The sequence below is a fragment of the Chlamydomonas reinhardtii genome, chromosome 12, assembly GCF_000002595.2.
Source record: "Chlamydomonas reinhardtii strain CC-503 cw92 mt+ chromosome 12, whole genome shotgun sequence".
NCBI lineage: Eukaryota > Viridiplantae > Chlorophyta > Chlorophyceae > Chlamydomonadales > Chlamydomonadaceae > Chlamydomonas > Chlamydomonas reinhardtii.
In genome coordinates, this window is record NC_057015.1 from 1,435,518 (window position 1) to 1,452,586 (window position 17,069).

A 17,069-nucleotide genomic window follows, 5' to 3' on the forward strand; every position below is an offset into this window, starting at 1 on the left:
CCCTGGCCGGAAAACGCATGCAAAGAGCCCCTGTTCGGCTGTCGGACGAATGCCTTGACCAAGGACAGTGTTCCCCGGTCACGGGAAAAGGGGCTGAGCCCCTCCATCCACAGTCTGAGGCCGAACATCCTCATCCAAAGGAAAATGCCCCTACTCATGCCGTACTATCAATGAAGTAGTGTAAAAGCCGCAATAGTGTTGCGCGGGCCATTGGATGCACATATACACACAGCACCTGCTTGCCTATGTTTGGCAGCCCCCTAGCATGGGCACCGCCCAAAACTCTTCAACCCAGCCAGCCCACCGCGGCAGGGCCTCTCTCTGGGGCAACGCATTGCGTTGGTGCTCCGGAGCGACCGGTGCTGCCATGTGTTTAACCGTGCTTGTGGCGCATGCGGTCGGCCTCCTCAGCACGTGCCTGACGCACCTTGGCGCCCATGTGCGTCTGTAGGCTCACGTCACCGCTCTGCACAAGCCACAGAAGCAGACACATGGGTGACAATACCAACAGCTCCATTTGTCAAGCCAGCCAGACCTCTGTCTTGTGCATGCCAGTACATGTGTATACGTGCTGGCCGTTCTCGCGGCTAGGGACCGGAGCTCAGCTGCCTGCCACATCCCGCTTTGCTGGAGCCCCCACCTCTTTCTTACTGACGCACCACGTTGGCGACGCAGACCGCCACGTAGCCCTCGGCCTTGAGCCTGGGCGTGAGGCAGGCCGGGTCGACAGTGTGCTTTACATTCCCCTCCACCACCTGTGAGACGGGCAGTGTGTGGCCGTGTCGAAGAGGCACCGTCGTCCTGGTTATTATGCACACACCCTGACCCTTGCCGTGGAATACCATCCGCAGGTCAGCCGAGGGGCCGCGGCGCGAGCAAGCCCTGTGAAGCTATTCACCTTGCAGACGCAGGCGCTGCACGCCCCCTGTTTGCAACTGGCGGGCAGGTGAACGCCGGAGTGATCCGCGACCGTGTAGAGATTGGCGCCTGGGTGGGACAGCAGCAGAAGGATGGCCGCGACAGGGCACCGTGCGGAGCTGTTAGTTCTGCGCCTTATAAGTCCGTTCCAGCGCAAAGCTTATAAACTGCCGGATGCCGAAAAGACAGCCAAGCGTTGCGGGCTGTTTCGGCATGTGCACTGTGTCGCTAACAAAGCCCCGCGCCCGCCGCGCTCACCATCGCGCGACTGCACGCTCTTCACCATTTTAGGCGTGATGAAAGTCACAGTATGCACATTACTGGGCGGCTTTAACTGGTTGTTGGACGCAGAGTTCTCAGGTGCAGCCTTCACGGGTACAGACGCGAGAGAGGCGTGGGCAGAAACGGTGATGCGCTGAGTATTCACGCGTGACGCGGGGCGATTGATATATCGATAAGGACAAACGGTCGTCAGCAACATGGTCGCTCTTGATAGTCAACTAGCAGGCGCTATGCGCACATGTGTAGTGCCTAATTCTGAGAAGCATCGCACTTCGCGTGCAAGCAAGCTCTTGAGGCGCTTGACCGACCACAGAGTGATGGTTTTCCCGACACGCGCCGACACTGTCCCGACACGGTACCGAACGCGCCTGCTGGGACGGGGCACTGCGCGGCTACAACTGGCTGGTAAGTAAGCGCTTTGGAATTACACAAATACAATGGCATACCCTGCGCGCGCCGGCCTAAGCGGATGCCGGTCGCGCCCTTGGCGAGAGCGATCGAGCGTGCTGCCCGAGGTGCTGCCTCCCCTAGGCGCGCAGCTGGGCGTGCAGCGCCTGCGCGAAATTCGTGCTTGCGCGAAAGAAGCCCGAGCTGACATAGCCCGATGTCCATTCCCCGAGCATCCAAGCAAGTGGTTGGAATGCTCCTGCCGCAAATTACAACCTGCGCCGTACGGGACCTCACCAGACCGCGCCGCACGGACGCCCATCCTGACTAGGCGATGACCTTGCCGGGCCCGTGACTTACCTGATGCCCGCGCGGCCCAACCAGATACACTCCTTGACTGACCGGGAGTCCCGCCTGCCCTACCTCCCCTACACCATGCAACGTGCACACACGTTGCTTTTCTGGTTGCTTGTTCGTGAGCCCTGGTGCAGCACCTTCCTGGTTTGGGCCGGCCGCAGACCCAGCCCATGTTCGCGTGCTCCGCAGTCAAGAGCCCCCCCCAAATCTCTCAATGCCTCACTCAACGCTGTACATACAGACATCACGCCCCCCGCCCTGCACCAACGGCCCTGGCATTGTCTTCACCCTGTGCACCTCCGCCTCTCCGACACCCGACAAGACCAACCTGCCTGCCTGCCGCACTCCACACCTAATCCCAGCACCCGCCAACCTCAACTGGCCTGCGCTGCTACTCCTCCGCACCTTGCACTATCTCACGGTCCTGCAGCACGCCTTACACCGGCCGCCCCGCATTCGAGTTCTTGAGTGTGGTCGCAAGCCAGTCGAGCCCCTCATACAGACCCTCGCCGCGCGTCGCCACAGAGCTCTGTACGTGCCACTTCCGCGTGCGCATGTCGCTCAAGCCCAGCGCCGTGCATACCTCGGCGGGCGTGAGGCAGCCCTTCATGTCCTGCTTGTTGGCGAACACCAGGATGGCGCTGTGCAGCATCAGCGGGTCCTGCGCCAGGTTGAGAGGGTTGAGGGAGGGGCGAGCAGGGGTGAGGGAGAGAAGTGAGAGACACATGGCACACGGCACGGCAACGATAATGGGAGCGGTTGGTGGGCACAGGCTGTGCGCGCAGGCACGGCGATGCCGGGAGCGAGGCCCTTGCCGCTCAAACTGTTGTTACGGCATGCCAGACCCGGCTACGGGGTTACAGGGCATGAGCTACTGATAGGCCGGTTCACGCCTGCCGGCTTGTTGCAGTAGCCAAGCGCTGGCCTGACAACGGTGGTGGATAACGGGCAGCAGAAGCCGTACGAGCAAGCCATCCTATGGGCTGCATCGTCCAGGGCAGCGCCTCCCTCCATTCACGGCTTGTCGTCAGCGCCGCATGTGCACTTTCCTTGCACGTTGTCCCGCGTCGTGCCCTCGCGTGCAGTACACCTAGGCACACGGCACAGCCATGTTCCCAGGCCCCGCCGTGGACGTATGCCCACCCCGCATGCGCCTCAGCGAGCGGCAACCCCATCTTCACCGCCTCGAAACCCCTCGCGTCTTGCATGGACGGCTGTTGCCCCTTCCCGGTGCAGTGCAGCCCAGCGCACTCGGGGCTTCGTATTTGTAATGCCGCCCGCCCCGACAAAACGTGTGCAGCTCGCTGCGCCCGCACGCACCTGCAGGATGGCCTGGAACTCCTGCGCCGCCTTGCCGATGCGGTCGCGGTCCTGGCTGTCCACCACGAAGATGAGCCCATCCGTGTTGTTGAAGTAATGCCGCCACAGTGGCCGCAGCTTCTCCTGGCCGCCCACGTCCCACACCGTGAACACAACGTTCTTGTATTGCACCTTCTCAACGTTGAAGCCTGTCGGTTTGCAGGGCGCAGGTGTGTGTGGATTGTGTGTGTGGGGGATTCTGTTCGGGCTGTAATAAGGGGTACATGGAGCATGGGCTGGGATACTGGGGATCGTTTGGAGCGGCAGAAGGGGTATCTAAAAATGTGGTATTTGCTTCTGGTGTACGTGGCGGGAATAGGTACGGTGTCATCGCAAGACTCGACAGGCGCACTCGACTGCCGCTGGGGCCCAAGGCAAGGAGCTCCCACCAGGTGCATGATGGCGCACCTTACCACAGCTCCGGAAGCCCCGATCGCACCGCGATTTCCTCTGCCCAAAGACTGACAAGAGGTGACCCCGCTGGTCATTACTGGCCGTGGTGCAGGGGGGCAAGGAAGCTTTCCAACCCACGCACGCGCGCACGTTCCGCCTCGGGACCGGGCCCGTTCCAGGTGACAGAGGCCCATGCAGACAGACTCCCAACCTTGTTTCTAGACTTTAGATCATACTCTGACTCACCGATAGTCGGCACAGTGGTGAGCACCTCGCCGATGTGAAGCTTGTAGAGGATGGTGGTCTTTCCTGCCGCGTCCAGGCCCAGCATCACCACGCGCATCTCCCTGTTCCCAAACCATCTGTCAAACAGCTTCGTGAATGCCTGCCCCATCGCGGGGCTTTTGCGTGTTGTGACTCGCTCCTGATACGCGGTAACTGGCTTAGTGAAATTATGCAGCAAGTATTCGTTATTGGGATTTTCTGTCGGCTAAGTCAAGTGATTTTAGACCAGGACCGCTGCGTTGTCCGTCGCTCGCGAAGGTGGCGAGCACAGCCGTCTCACGGCAAATGCACAGGCTAAAGGCTAAGTGCAAATGGTTTGTTATCTGTCGAGTATGTCACGTCTACCAGCAGGTCTTCCCAGACGCAGGGGGCCTGCATGGAACCTGCGATTTGCACGAAATTGGGACCGTTCATGGCAAATCCAGCTCCGTGCCCACTCATGGGCTTTCTGTATGGATAAATACTTTGAAGTTATAAGCCCGAGGGCGAGCACCCAACGACAGCTTGACAGCTTGGAAGGAAGCGGAACTGGGGTCTCTGCCTTTACTTCGCGCTTTTCCTAGTAGCGTGCTTTACGCTGCATCAATGTGCATATAGTATAACAGATACAGCGCTTGCAGGAGCGCGTTCTAGCAGAGCGTCTGTGTGCGCAGAGCAAGACCATGGCTGGTGAAGGCAACCCCGCTGTGCTCGACGACATTACTGCAGCCCAGCAGTATGTGCTGGACTTACAGGCAAGGGGTTCTATGGACCAGCTGCATTCACAGACGGCCACTGAAGGGCTTAGCAGGCCAGGCACGGAGTGAACTACCGTCGTCCGTATACACCCTTACGCGCTTGACAGGTCCTCTTCTACTCGCTCAAGACCGTCGCTGCGAATGGGCAGAAGGCAGCACCAAGCACTGAGGCAGAGGCTGCGGTGAGGGCAAGTACTGCCCTTCACAAGGACCCTGCCCCAAGTCTTGGGCTGAGAGTTGCGTGTGCTGTGTGCCTTGCAGATGCAGTCGAGATAGCTCTTGTTGCCGTACCCCTACCTCCCAACACTCAGTGCCGATCACATGATGCTTGCAGACCGCTGACTCCAAGCCTGCTCGCAATGGCGTCTCTAAGCAGAGCGGCGCAGATGGCGACTTGGACACGACGGCGCTCCAGCTGCGCGTGCAGCTCGAGCAGGAGCGGGCTGAGCGGGCGCGCCTGCAGGAGCAGCTGGACGCGGCAACGGACCTGCTGCGGTAAGGGCTCGTCGCTGGTTCCGCGGAGCTTCGGCCTCAGGCTTCCAGTATAGCACCAGGGCAGGGCAGCTCCAGGGTACGGTACACGCAGCAGCGCACCCCGAGCGCTCTGATCACGGCAATGCGCCTCACTTCGTCGCTCGAGCTGGCTAATCGCTTCGCTGCACACCATGTTTGTCACTCTGCACAGGAAGTCATACGGCCAGATCGTTGACGACTACCTGTTTGCGACGGAGCAGCTGCACATGCGCACGCGGCAGCTGGAGGAGCTGATGGCGCGGCAGGCGGCAAGCTGCGCGGCGGGGCAACCAGGCGAGGCGCAGCCGGCGAGGGAGCCGGGCGGCGGCAGTGCTCACCGCGTGGCGGGCGGCCAGGTCCCGCCGCAGGAGGCCAGTGCGGCCTGGCCGCGGCAGGCGGCAGGGCCGTTCGCAGCTGCGCATGGAAGCTTGGATGCCAGCGCGAGCGCAGCAAAGGCGGCTGAAAGCACGGTGCAGGGCGCGGCGAGCTCGGCCGGCGAGCATGCAACGAGCAGCAGCAAGCAAGAAGGGCCCTGGGGCAGCAGCTCGGCGTCCGGGCAGAGCCCAGAGGCGGCGCCGGCTCGCGGCCGCAGCATTGGTGGTGGCTGCGAGGAGGTGGATGCCGGGCCTGTGGTGCGCGAGGCCGCAGCCGAGCCTGGGAGCTACGGCGCCGAGGTGCCGCCGCACCAGCACCAGCAGTCGGAATGGGTGGAGGGCGCACACCTGCACGCGCACCGAAGCGCACCGCAGCCGCGCACCCACCTGCCTGCCCAGCAGCATCCGCAGGAGGGGGGCAGCGGCCGTGATGACCTGCAGCTGCCGGCGCCGCGCCGCCGCAGTGAGGTGACGGTGTGGGCGGTCGCATCCCCGCCGGCAAGCAGTCCCATCAGGTGGGATGACGCCGTGGCGTTTCGGGTCTAGGACAATAGGAGTGGGTTTCCCCCAGCTCATGAACGGGCTATCTCTAGCGGCATCTGCCATAGACGGGTCTCTTCGTTGACTTGCGCGCCTGACACAGTCGTGCTAAGATGGTACATGTCGCTGCAGGGAGGTCAGCGACAGCTATGCTGTAGGCAACAGCAGCGCAGGGCCTGCCGCTGCCACCACAAAGTCTGCAGCTGCTGCTGCAGCGCCGCCCACGGCAGCCAGCCCTTACGCTGGCGCCTACCCCAGCCCGGGCCTGTCCTCGCTGTTTGCCGGCGCCGACAGCGACGCATCCACTCCACCGCCCAACTACCCGCCCTCGGTCGCGGCCTCCACGTGTTCCCCGTTCTCCATGCCAGCCTCCTGTGCGCGCGTGTTCGGTGGCAGAGCCGGCGGCGTAGCCGCCACTGCTGCTGCTGTGCATGCGGCAGCCGCAGTCCCTGGGGCCTCGCCGGCAGGGCTCGGCCACGGCGGTGCAAGGTCTGAGCGGCCGTCGGCGTACGGCGGCTCTGATGCCTTGCCCGTGCGGCTGTTCCACAGTACTGAGGACGAGTCCGCATGGGGCGCATCGGAGCCGTCGGTCGCGCCTGCGGTGGTGGTTGCATCTAGTTCACTGCCACGGCAGCCTTCAACAGCCGGGCCTGCTGCCACTGGCTGTGGCGTCGGGCCTTCGGGTGCCACAGCAGCAGCAGCAGCAGCAGCAGGAGGAGGAGGAGGAGGAGGAGGAGGAGGAGGAGGAGCAGGGGGAGCGAGTACCAGCAGGGGGCATGCACATGGCGGCGAATTGGCGGCTGCAGCTGGCAGGGCGCAGGCTCCGCAGAGCCACACCGGACACCAGCACCCGCAAGATGCCGGCGCGGAGGAACAAGACGGCGCTCGCTCGCCGGTAGACGATAAACGCGAAGGGCCAGCTGGAAAGCGCCTTCGCCGTTCCGTCAGCAGCCCCGTCGAGGATCCTACGTCACTGTGGAGGCACCTGGCCACAGCCGGCGGCGGCAGCAGCTCCGCTGGCGGTGCGCAGGCGCCTGTGGCTGCCGCCACCGCCCCGGGCCGGGCCACATCGGCTGCGCCCCTGCGGCCGGGCCCGCCGCCCGGCGAGCCGAGCCAGACGCAGCACCCGCGCAAAGGCGCACAGGGTCCACTCTGGGGCGCAGTGGGAAAGGAGGCAGCAGCACGCGGTCGTTATGACGGCTCACCCCAGCTGCGGAGCAGACGTGGCCCTAGCCTTCAGGGAGAGCGAGCCCCGGCGGCGCCACATCTGCATGAGGCTCGGGATGCGCAGGTGGCTAGCTCCTCGCACAAGGCGTCTCCTGCTGGTGCCCGCGGTGGGAACAGCAGCTCACCGGGGCCCGCAAGTCAGCAGCGCCACGGCGCCCCGGCGGCCCACCCGCTGCGCACAGGCCACTCGCCGGCGGCCCGCAGCCGCAGCCACAGCAAGGACAGCAGCGCAGCTGACAGCGGTACCGGTAGAGGGCGTGTAAATGGCAACGATGCTCGCCGCAAGGCAGCACACCGCAACAACGCTGCAGGCAGCGGCGGCAGCGCAGCCACGGGCGGCAGTGGAAAGGCAGGTGCGGGCATGCGGGCACCAGTTGGCAGCAGCGGAAGCGGTGCCAGTGGCCTGTCGTACTCATCATCCCTGGATGGCCTGGCATCCATGGTGCGCGGCCTGCGGCAGCAGCTGGAGGGGCTGCAGCGGGACTTCCGCCGCGGGGAGCCCGGGGAGGAGGAGGAAGACGGGCACGAACAGGCAGTCAACCACGGCCATGGCAAGGTGGAGGATGAGCAGGATGAGGAGGAGCAAGAGGACGAGGAGGGAGCGGCTGACAGTGGCCGGCGGTGGGCGGCAAGCCTGTTCACGCCGGACTCGAGCGCGGCACGCGGCGGGGCTTTCGAGTACCGAAGCGGGGTGGCGGAGGAGAGCGACAGCAGTCGGCCCGGGCGGCATCGGCACGAGAAGGACGCAGTGCTTGCCGCTAGCAGCAGCGCCAGCAATAGCAGCAGCAACAGCAGGCCAGCGCACCCGGGCGCATCCAGCCCCTACAGTCCGTACAGCCCCAATGCCGCGCCGTACGCCAAAACGTACTACGAGACAGCCAGCAGCAGCGCCGGTACGTCTCCGGCGCCGGCGTCGGCGACGCGGCATTCCACACTGCCGCACGGCATCGACATCTCACCCGTGGCGGCGTACCTCCGTGAGCAGCGGCAGCACGAGCACACTACATTCAGAGCTGGTGGGGGGGCTGGCGGGGCTCGTCACGAGCCCGCCGGCCACTTTGCGCCCTCCACCGCACCGAGGACTTTCGGCGCCAAAGCCGGCACCGGGAGCGCCGCGTCGGCTGCAGCGCACGCAGGCACGGCGCCGCTGCGCTCGCCGCTGCAGCAGCATGAGCCTGCGGTCAACCGCTTCCGGAACACTGAAGCCGTGGTCTCGCAGCCAGGCCGGCCTGGGCCTCCAGAAGCCCACCAGACCTTGTATGGGGACCGCACTCTTCCGCCGGACCAGACCGGTCCACGCAAAGCCAGCACTGCTGCTACTGCTGCGGCTGCGGTCGCGAACGGCTGTAAGGTGCCGGCCGCATCCTTCCAGCGCGACAATCACGGCCCCGCGGGAGTTGGCGCCGGGGCTGCCGCCGGCCGCCGCGGCTGCGGCGCAGCCCCCGGCGAGCCCCTGTTTCCGCCTAGCTTGTCATCTGTGCCGCTGTCGTACGGGCTGGGTGGCAGCCGTACGGACCAGTCCTACGTGGCGGCGGCGGCCGCCGCGGACGACGTGGGCGGCACCAGTGCCGCCAAGCTGCAGGGCCTGCGCAGTGAGGCCATGTTCGCGCGCATCAAGCAGCAGCTGGACGAGCTGCAGAGCTCCTTCACACACAGCAGCAACGGCGCAGCGGGGGGCGCAGCCCTGGGGTCGGGACACAGCCATGTGGGAGCGGGCCTGGAACTGGGCATGGGCGTGGGCGTGGGCGCTGAGGCTCCTGCTGCGGGGCTACGCCGCTATGGCACAGGCGGCAACGGCGCAAGGGCGGGCGGGTTGCGTTGAGGGGGCAGCAAGGTGCGGAAGGCGGGCGCCTTGGCGTGGCAGAGAGGTGGGATGGAGACCTGAGCATAGCACGCTAATCGTCTGTGTATAGTTCCTTTGCAAATGCGGAGTGCAGGGACAGTTGCGGTCGTTTGGGCCCACCTATATGAATGCGACATTACAAGAAGGGACAGTCCGACCAAGCAAGGGTGCCCAGCACCCAGGTCAGGAGGGGACCATCTCCGGCCCGAAGGGAAACCGCCCTCCCTCCAGCTGGCTGCCGACCTTCACCAAACCGTGCATTGTTTCTGCGCAAAAAGCGTGTCTCAGCTGCCACACCGGCATAAGTCGAAGCCAAGCCGAAGCCCGCCAGAGCCCCACAACCGTGCAGCAAACCAGGTCGGCGCACGAAGCGCGGTCTACAGCACCAGACGCAAAACCAGGTACACCGGGCATACAGTCCGGCGACGCCCAATCATACGCCAGCCCTGCAGTACAGAACCCGCAGATGCGCGAGCAATACGAAGCAACCGAAGACCGCATCACCGACACCCGACGCCCACACCCCAGAGGCAGGTTCAAGGCGAGGGAGGCGGGGATTCCACATCATCAGGTAGCACCAGGAACATGCAGTCCCCGTACTCCCCGACTCCCCGACATAGTGTCTATGCATTGCAGTGCAGGCGGCTCTGGGCAGCCTGGAGCCGCCGGCACGCACCAATGCGCTCGGCTCACCGCCCACCGCCGCCCACCGACGGCGCATACGCACGCAGCGCATCCTCAGTCGCGGCCCGGGCGTGGGATTGGCTGAAGGCGCGCTGCCCCTCTTCATAATACACCTACAGACTGGCAGGACGCATATGGGACGCGCGAGGGGGCGGGGAAGGCAAGGCGTGTGCGGGGGCAGGGAGGCTTCGCGTGGGGGCCCTTTGGGGGCGTGCGTATGGCTGCGGCGTTTGGGCATGGTCCGCTTCCGTGCCTTGGAGCCTGGGTGGGTGCTGGACCTGCCCGGCTCGCAGTGATAAGCCCCATTATGTGGCATGCTTTGGCGGCTCTCGGGCCGCCAGGAATCAACCCGGGCGGGCCACACGGTGGCCGGGCGTCCGGCCACCCCACACGCCGAAGAGCCCACGGACGGCCCCAGCGCCCGCGCGGCCGCCGCACAAATGCCGGCGCCTGCTTGTTGCACATGTGTGTGCATACAGGCGTGCTAGGAGCCCACTGGACGGGCACGGGGCGTATGCGGGGCGCGTGGGTGGGCATGCCGACATCTTCGCCGGGTGCGCATTTCGTTAGGATTCGGACTACCCCCACTTCAAGGTGGCTTGTTTGCGGTCGTTTGGGCCCACCTATATGCTTATAGGCAAATGAAGGAACCGACGCCAGGAAAGTGGCGACTTTTGGGCAGACCCTCAGCGCCTCGCGACCTGGCCGGCCGCGCGAGAAATGCGAAAACAACTCCTGAAGCATGAGTAATTGCAGCTTGCCCAGTGCATTCTACTGATTACTCATATGCATGTATATTTGGTTTCTCGCGGCGCGCACCAGCACCACCACAAACGTGTGCCAGGTCGGGCCGAACCACGGTGCCCTGGCCATGCCCTGCGTGCACTTCCTGGGCCCGCCACGCCCCTCTGCTGCACCCCACTCCTGCCCCCAGACCCCCAGGCGCCTCTGGGTACATGCATACCAGTCTTCAGCACCACACCTCGGCAGAGAAGCTCGCACACGGACGCCCCCTAGGCGGTGCCCAACCCAGGGGTGCGTGCCAGGCCACTCTCTGCGCCCGGAGCTGGCAGGGGCTGCCGCGGCTGACTTTGCGTGTCGCCATGGCGTGGATGCCCGACATAGTGTCTATGCATTGCAGTGCAGGCGGCTCTGGGCAGCCTGGAGCCGCCGACACGCACCAATGCGCTCGGCTCACCGCCCACCGCCGCCCACCGACGGCGCATACGCACGCAGCGCATCCTCAGTCGCGGCCCGGGCGTGGGATTGGCTGAAGGCGCGCTGCCCCTCTTCATAATACACCTACAGACTGTCAGGACGCATATGGGACGCGCGAGGGGGCGGGGAAGGCAAGGCGTGTGCGGGGGCAGGGAGGCTTCGCGTGGGGGCCCGTTGGGGGCGTGCGTATGGCTGCGGCGTTTGGGCATGGTCCGCTTCCGTGCCTTGGAGCCTGGGTGGGTGCTGGACCTGCCCGGCTCGCAGTGATAAGCCCCATTATGTGGCATGCTTTGGCGGCTCTCGGGCCGCCAGGAATCAACCCGGGCGGGCCACACGGTGGCCGGGCGTCCGGCCACCCCACACGCCGAAGAGCCCACGGACGGCCCCAGCGCCCGCGCGGCCGCCGCACAAATGCCGGCGCCTGCTTGTTGCACATGTGTGTGCATACAGGCGTGCTAGGAGCCCACTGGACGGGCACGGGGCGCACGCGGGGCGCGTGGGTGGGCATGCCGACATCTTCGCCGGGTGCGCATTTCGTTAGGATTCGGACTACCCCCACTTCAAGGTGGCTTGTTTGCGGTCGTTTGGGCCCACCTATATGCTTATAGGCAAATGAAGGAACCGACGCCAGGAAAGTGGCGACTTTTGGGCAGACCCTCAGCGCCTCGCGACCTGGCCGGCCGCGCGAGAAATGCGAAAACAACTCCTGAAGCATGAGTAATTGCAGCTTGCCCAGTGCATTCTATTGATTGCTCATATGCATGTATATTTGGTTTCTCGCGGCGCGCACCAGCACCACCACAAACGTGTGCCAGGTCGGGCCGAACCACGGTGCCCTGGCCATGCCCTGCGTGCACTTCCTGGGCCCGCCACGCCCCTCTGCTGCACCCCACTCCTGCCCCCAGACCCCCAGGCGCCTCTGGGTACATGCATACCAGTCTTCAGCACCACACCTCGGCAGAGAAGCTCGCACACGGACGCCCCCTAGGCGGTGCCCAGCCCAGGGGTGCGTGCCAGGCCACTCTCTGCGCCCGGAGCTGGCAGGGGCTGCCGCGGCTGACTTTGCGTGTCGCCATGGCGTGGATGCCCGACATAGTGTCTATGCATTGCAGTGCAGGCGGCTCTGGGCAGCCTGGAGCCGCCGACACGCACCAATGCGCTCGGCTCACCGCCCACCGCCGCCCACCGACGGCGCATACGCACGCAGCGCATCCTCAGTCGCGGCCCGGGCGTGGGATTGGCTGAAGGCGCGCTGCCCCTCTTCATAATACACCTACAGACTGGCAGGACGCATATGGGACGCGCGAGGGGGCGGGGAAGGCAAGGCGTGTGCGGGGGCAGGGAGGCTTCGCGTGGGGGCCCTTTGGGGGCGTGCGTATGGCTGCGGCGTTTGGGCATGGTCCGCTTCCGTGCCTTGGAGCCTGGGTGGGTGCTGGACCTGCCCGGCTCGCAGTGATAAGCCCCATTATGTGGCATGCTTTGGCGGCTCTCGGGCCGCCAGGAATCAACCCGGGCGGGCCACACGGTGGCCGGGCGTCCGGCCACCCCACACGCCGAAGAGCCCACGGACGGCCCCAGCGCCCGCGCGGCCGCCGCACAAATGCCGGCGCCTGCTTGTTGCACATGTGTGTGCATACAGGCGTGCTAGGAGCCCACTGGACGGGCACGGGGCGCACGCGGGGCGCGTGGGTGGGCATGCCGACATCTTCGCCGGGTGCGCATTTCGTTAGGATTCGGACTACCCCCACTTCAAGGTGGCTTGTTTGCGGTCGTTTGGGCCCACCTATATGCTTATAGGCAAATGAAGGAACCGACGCCAGGAAAGTGGCGACTTTTGGGCAGACCCTCAGCGCCTCGCGACCTGGCCGGCCGCGCGAGAAATGCGAAAACAAATCCTGAAGCATGAGTAATTGCAGCTTGCCCAGTGCATTCTATTGATTGCTCATATGCATGTATATTTGGTTTCTCGCGGCGCGCACCAGCACCACCACAAACGTGTGCCAGGTCGGGCCGAACCACGGTGCCCTGGCCATGCCCTGCGTGCACTTCCTGGGCCCGCCACGCCCCTCTGCTGCACCCCACTCCTGCCCCCAGACCCCCAGGCGCCTCTGGGTACATGCATACCAGTCTTCAGCACCACACCTCGGCAGAGAAGCTCGCACACGGACGCCCCCTAGGCGGTGCCCAGCCCAGGGGTGCGTGCCAGGCCACTCTCTGCGCCCGGAGCTGGCAGGGGCTGCCGCGGCTGACTTTGCGTGTCGCCATGGCGTGGATGCCCGACATAGTGTCTATGCATTGCAGTGCAGGCGGCTCTGGGCAGCCTGGAGCCGCCGACACGCACCAATGCGCTCGGCTCACCGCCCACCGCCGCCCACCGACGGCGCATACGCACGCAGCGCATCCTCAGTCGCGGCCCGGGCGTGGGATTGGCTGAAGGCGCGCTGCCCCTCTTCATAATACACCTACAGACTGGCAGGACGCATATGGGACGCGCGAGGGGGCGGGGAAGGCAAGGCGTGTGCGGGGGCAGGGAGGCTTCGCGTGGGGGCCCTTTGGGGGCGTGCGTATGGCTGCGGCGTTTGGGCATGGTCCGCTTCCGTGCCTTGGAGCCTGGGTGGGTGCTGGACCTGCCCGGCTCGCAGTGATAAGCCCCATTATGTGGCATGCTTTGGCGGCTCTCGGGCCGCCAGGAATCAACCCGGGCGGGCCACACGGTGGCCGGGCGTCCGGCCACCCCACACGCCGAAGAGCCCACGGACGGCCCCAGCGCCCGCGCGGCCGCCGCACAAATGCCGGCGCCTGCTTGTTGCACATGTGTGTGCATACAGGCGTGCTAGGAGCCCACTGGACGGGCACGGGGCGCACGCGGGGCGCGTGGGTGGGCATGCCGACATCTTCGCCGGGTGCGCATTTCGTTAGGATTCGGACTACCCCCACTTCAAGGTGGCTTGTTTGCGGTCGTTTGGGCCCACCTATATGCTTATAGGCAAATGAAGGAACCGACGCCAGGAAAGTGGCGACTTTTGGGCAGACCCTCAGCGCCTCGCGACCTGGCCGGCCGCGCGAGAAATGCGAAAACAACTCCTGAAGCATGAGTAATTGCAGCTTGCCCAGTGCATTCTATTGATTGCTCATATGCATGTATATTTGGTTTCTCGCGGCGCGCACCAGCACCACCACAAACGTGTGCCAGGTCGGGCCGAACCACGGTGCCCTGGCCATGCCCTGCGTGCACTTCCTGGGCCCGCCACGCCCCTCTGCTGCACCCCACTCCTGCCCCCAGACCCCCAGGCGCCTCTGGGTACATGCATACCAGTCTTCAGCACCACACCTCGGCAGAGAAGCTCGCACACGGACGCCCCCTAGGCGGTGCCCAGCCCAGGGGTGCGTGCCAGGCCACTCTCTGCGCCCGGAGCTGGCAGGGGCTGCCGCGGCTGACTTTGCGTGTCGCCATGGCGTGGATGCCCGACATAGTGTCTATGCATTGCAGTGCAGGCGGCTCTGGGCAGCCTGGAGCCGCCGACACGCACCAATGCGCTCGGCTCACCGCCCACCGCCGCCCACCGACGGCGCATACGCACGCAGCGCATCCTCAGTCGCGGCCCGGGCGTGGGATTGGCTGAAGGCGCGCTGCCCCTCTTCATAATACACCTACAGACTGGCAGGACGCATATGGGACGCGCGAGGGGGCGGGGAAGGCAAGGCGTGTGCGGGGGCAGGGAGGCTTCGCGTGGGGGCCCTTTGGGGGCGTGCGTATGGCTGCGGCGTTTGGGCATGGTCCGCTTCCGTGCCTTGGAGCCTGGGTGGGTGCTGGACCTGCCCGGCTCGCAGTGATAAGCCCCATTATGTGGCATGCTTTGGCGGCTCTCGGGCCGCCAGGAATCAACCCGGGCGGGCCACACGGTGGCCGGGCGTCCGGCCACCCCACACGCCGAAGAGCCCACGGACGGCCCCAGCGCCCGCGCGGCCGCCGCACAAATGCCGGCGCCTGCTTGTTGCACGTGTGTGTGCATACAGGCGTGCGTGCTAGGAGCCCACTGGACGGGCACAGGGCGCATGCGTGGCGCGTGGGTGGGCATGCCGACATCTTCGCCGGGTGCGCATTTCGTTAGGATTCGGACTACCCCCACTTCAAGGTGGCTTGTTTGCGGTCGTTTGGGCCCACCTATATGCTAATAGGCAAATGAAGGAACCGACGGCGGCCGCCGCGGACGACGTGGGCGGCACCAGTGCCGCCAAGCTGCAGGGCCTGCGCAGTGAGGCCATGTTCGCACGCATCAAGCAGCAGCTGGACGAGCTGCAGAGCTCCTTCACACACAGCAGCAACGGCGCAGCGGGGGGCGCAGCCCTGGGGTCGGAACACAGCCATGTGGGAGCGGGTCTGGGACTGGGCCTGGGACTGGGCGTGGGTGCTGAGGCTCCTGCTGCGGGGCTACGCCGCAATGGCACAGGCGGCAGCGGCGCAAGGTCGGGCGGGTTGCGGTGAGGGTGGCAGAAAGGTGCAGGACGCGGGCGCCTGGGCGTGGCTGAGAGGTGGGATGGCGACCTGAGCACAGCACGCTAATCGTCTGTGTATAGTTCCTTTGCAAGTACGGAGTGCAGGGACGGGTTGCACAGGGGCACAGCCGGTGGAGCTAGGGCAGGGCCCATCGCGTACGGCTTCATGCGAGCTTGAAGACAACATGCACATGCACATACACAAGTCCAAGCTAGCATTTTCTGTAAGCAATCTGTGCAGTCCGGTTCTTTCCTGCGAGGAGATTCGTCTCTCCAGCGAGTCCGATGCGCTGAGTTAGGTCTCAAGCCCAGGCACGAAGGCGGGACGCACTTCGGAAGCTGTCAGTGGAGCACTACAGTCGTATAGTGCAGCTATATTACTGAGTCCCCTGTGCTGACTGGCTTTCCATGGCGGCGGCGAGGGCCCTCCTTCCACGGCAAGCTGCTCTACTACGAAGACTGGATACAAGGTGCGCCTCAGAAATGTCTGAAAGTACAGCATGAAGCAGTGAGCACAAGCCGGAGAGTCTTGGTGGGGATGCTACCTTTGCAATACGTGAGGCTTCCGCTGAGCGCACATTTAACGAAGACTAATAATTTCTGAGCCAAGACTTTCCGGTCGCACTTTGCACACGGAATCGGCGTGTGTTTCACCCGGACCTAGCACTGGCATACTGCACGCACACTTGGTGACAGGGCTGCGCCCGCACCTCGCACAGTTCTAGCGGCAAGGATGTTACATCCCACTCGGCAAGACTCGTCGATGAGCGACACAATAAGAAGACTAATAATTTCTGAGCCGCGCTTTGCATAGGACACGGGGCACACCCGTGGGGCACACCCTACCCTGTTCCCAACATCCATACTATCAAGCACTCCCTCCGTTGCAGCTTACTGATGATCCGTGTGCCCTATTCCTCGTCTGCATTTGTCTTGTGCAGGTAAGCAACCCGGAAGGGCCTCTGTACCGATGATGAGCTGCCTGGGTAGTCGACTGTGTGGACCCGCTGCATCTGGACGATGCCAAGCCGGGCATATGTGCCGGCACCAAGGAGCGCATTTGCGGATGGTCGACATCGTGGAGCGCGTGGGCGGCTAGAGGCAGCTGGGCGGCTAGCCTACTGAAGTATGCCAGTACCCGGGGCCGAGCGGTACAGCAGGGAGCATAACCCATTCCCTTGGAATGAGTGGAAGGCCATACTTGTCTGCACAAGCTTCCAGTTGCCGGATAAGCAGGTATGACAGGGCAGCGGTCTATTAACTGCCGTGTTGTGGGTTGCTTGCTCTTGCCTGTGACCTCGCAAGCATGCCAGTGTGGAACGTCCCTGAGGGCTGTTGTTGAGGGATGGTGCATGCCCCGCTGGTCGGCATGCGCTTGGCCCTGCAAGCAGCCCAACCGGTAGTTCTCACTACCTCGCTCTCCCGGTCGAGTGCTGGGTCTGTTGCACCGGGGCT

The 17,069-nt window shown here is 64.7% G+C and overlaps 4 protein-coding genes across 4 annotated transcripts; 2 read left to right on the plus strand and 2 right to left on the minus strand.

Annotated features, from left to right (window-relative positions):
* Nucleotide 1: 1 nt before the first annotated feature.
* On the minus strand, nt 2-1,797 carry CHLRE_12g487900v5 (uncharacterized protein). The gene is made up of 4 exons (XM_001690858.2): nt 1,177-1,797; nt 899-987; nt 660-755; nt 2-466 (listed from the first exon to the last, which is right to left on the minus strand). Exons 1-4 carry the CDS (start codon nt 1,202-1,204, stop codon nt 374-376), a joined length of 306 nt encoding a protein of 101 aa, XP_001690910.2. The 5' UTR covers nt 1,205-1,797; the 3' UTR covers nt 2-373.
* Nucleotides 1,798-1,844: 47 nt separating this feature from the next.
* On the minus strand, nt 1,845-4,337 carry CHLRE_12g487850v5 (uncharacterized protein). The gene is made up of 3 exons (XM_001690857.2): nt 3,943-4,337; nt 3,265-3,452; nt 1,845-2,605 (listed from the first exon to the last, which is right to left on the minus strand). The coding sequence occupies exons 1-3, from the start codon at nt 4,088-4,090 to the stop codon at nt 2,381-2,383; spliced, it is 561 nt and encodes a 186-aa protein (XP_001690909.1). The 5' UTR covers nt 4,091-4,337; the 3' UTR covers nt 1,845-2,380.
* Nucleotides 4,338-4,437: 100 nt separating this feature from the next.
* Nucleotides 4,438-9,349, plus strand: CHLRE_12g487800v5 (uncharacterized protein). The gene is made up of 5 exons (XM_001691044.2): nt 4,438-4,715; nt 4,826-4,900; nt 5,053-5,213; nt 5,404-6,120; nt 6,278-9,349. The coding sequence occupies exons 1-5, from the start codon at nt 4,644-4,646 to the stop codon at nt 9,192-9,194; spliced, it is 3,942 nt and encodes a 1,313-aa protein (XP_001691096.2). The 5' UTR covers nt 4,438-4,643; the 3' UTR covers nt 9,195-9,349.
* Nucleotides 9,350-15,237: 5,888 nt separating this feature from the next.
* On the plus strand, nt 15,238-17,029 carry CHLRE_12g487750v5 (uncharacterized protein). Its single transcript, XM_043067869.1, has 2 exons — nt 15,238-16,084; nt 16,556-17,029. Exon 1 carries the CDS (start codon nt 15,301-15,303, stop codon nt 15,601-15,603), a length of 303 nt encoding a protein of 100 aa, XP_042918066.1. The 5' UTR covers nt 15,238-15,300; the 3' UTR covers nt 15,604-16,084; nt 16,556-17,029.
* The last annotated feature ends 40 nt before the right edge of the window (nt 17,030-17,069 follow it).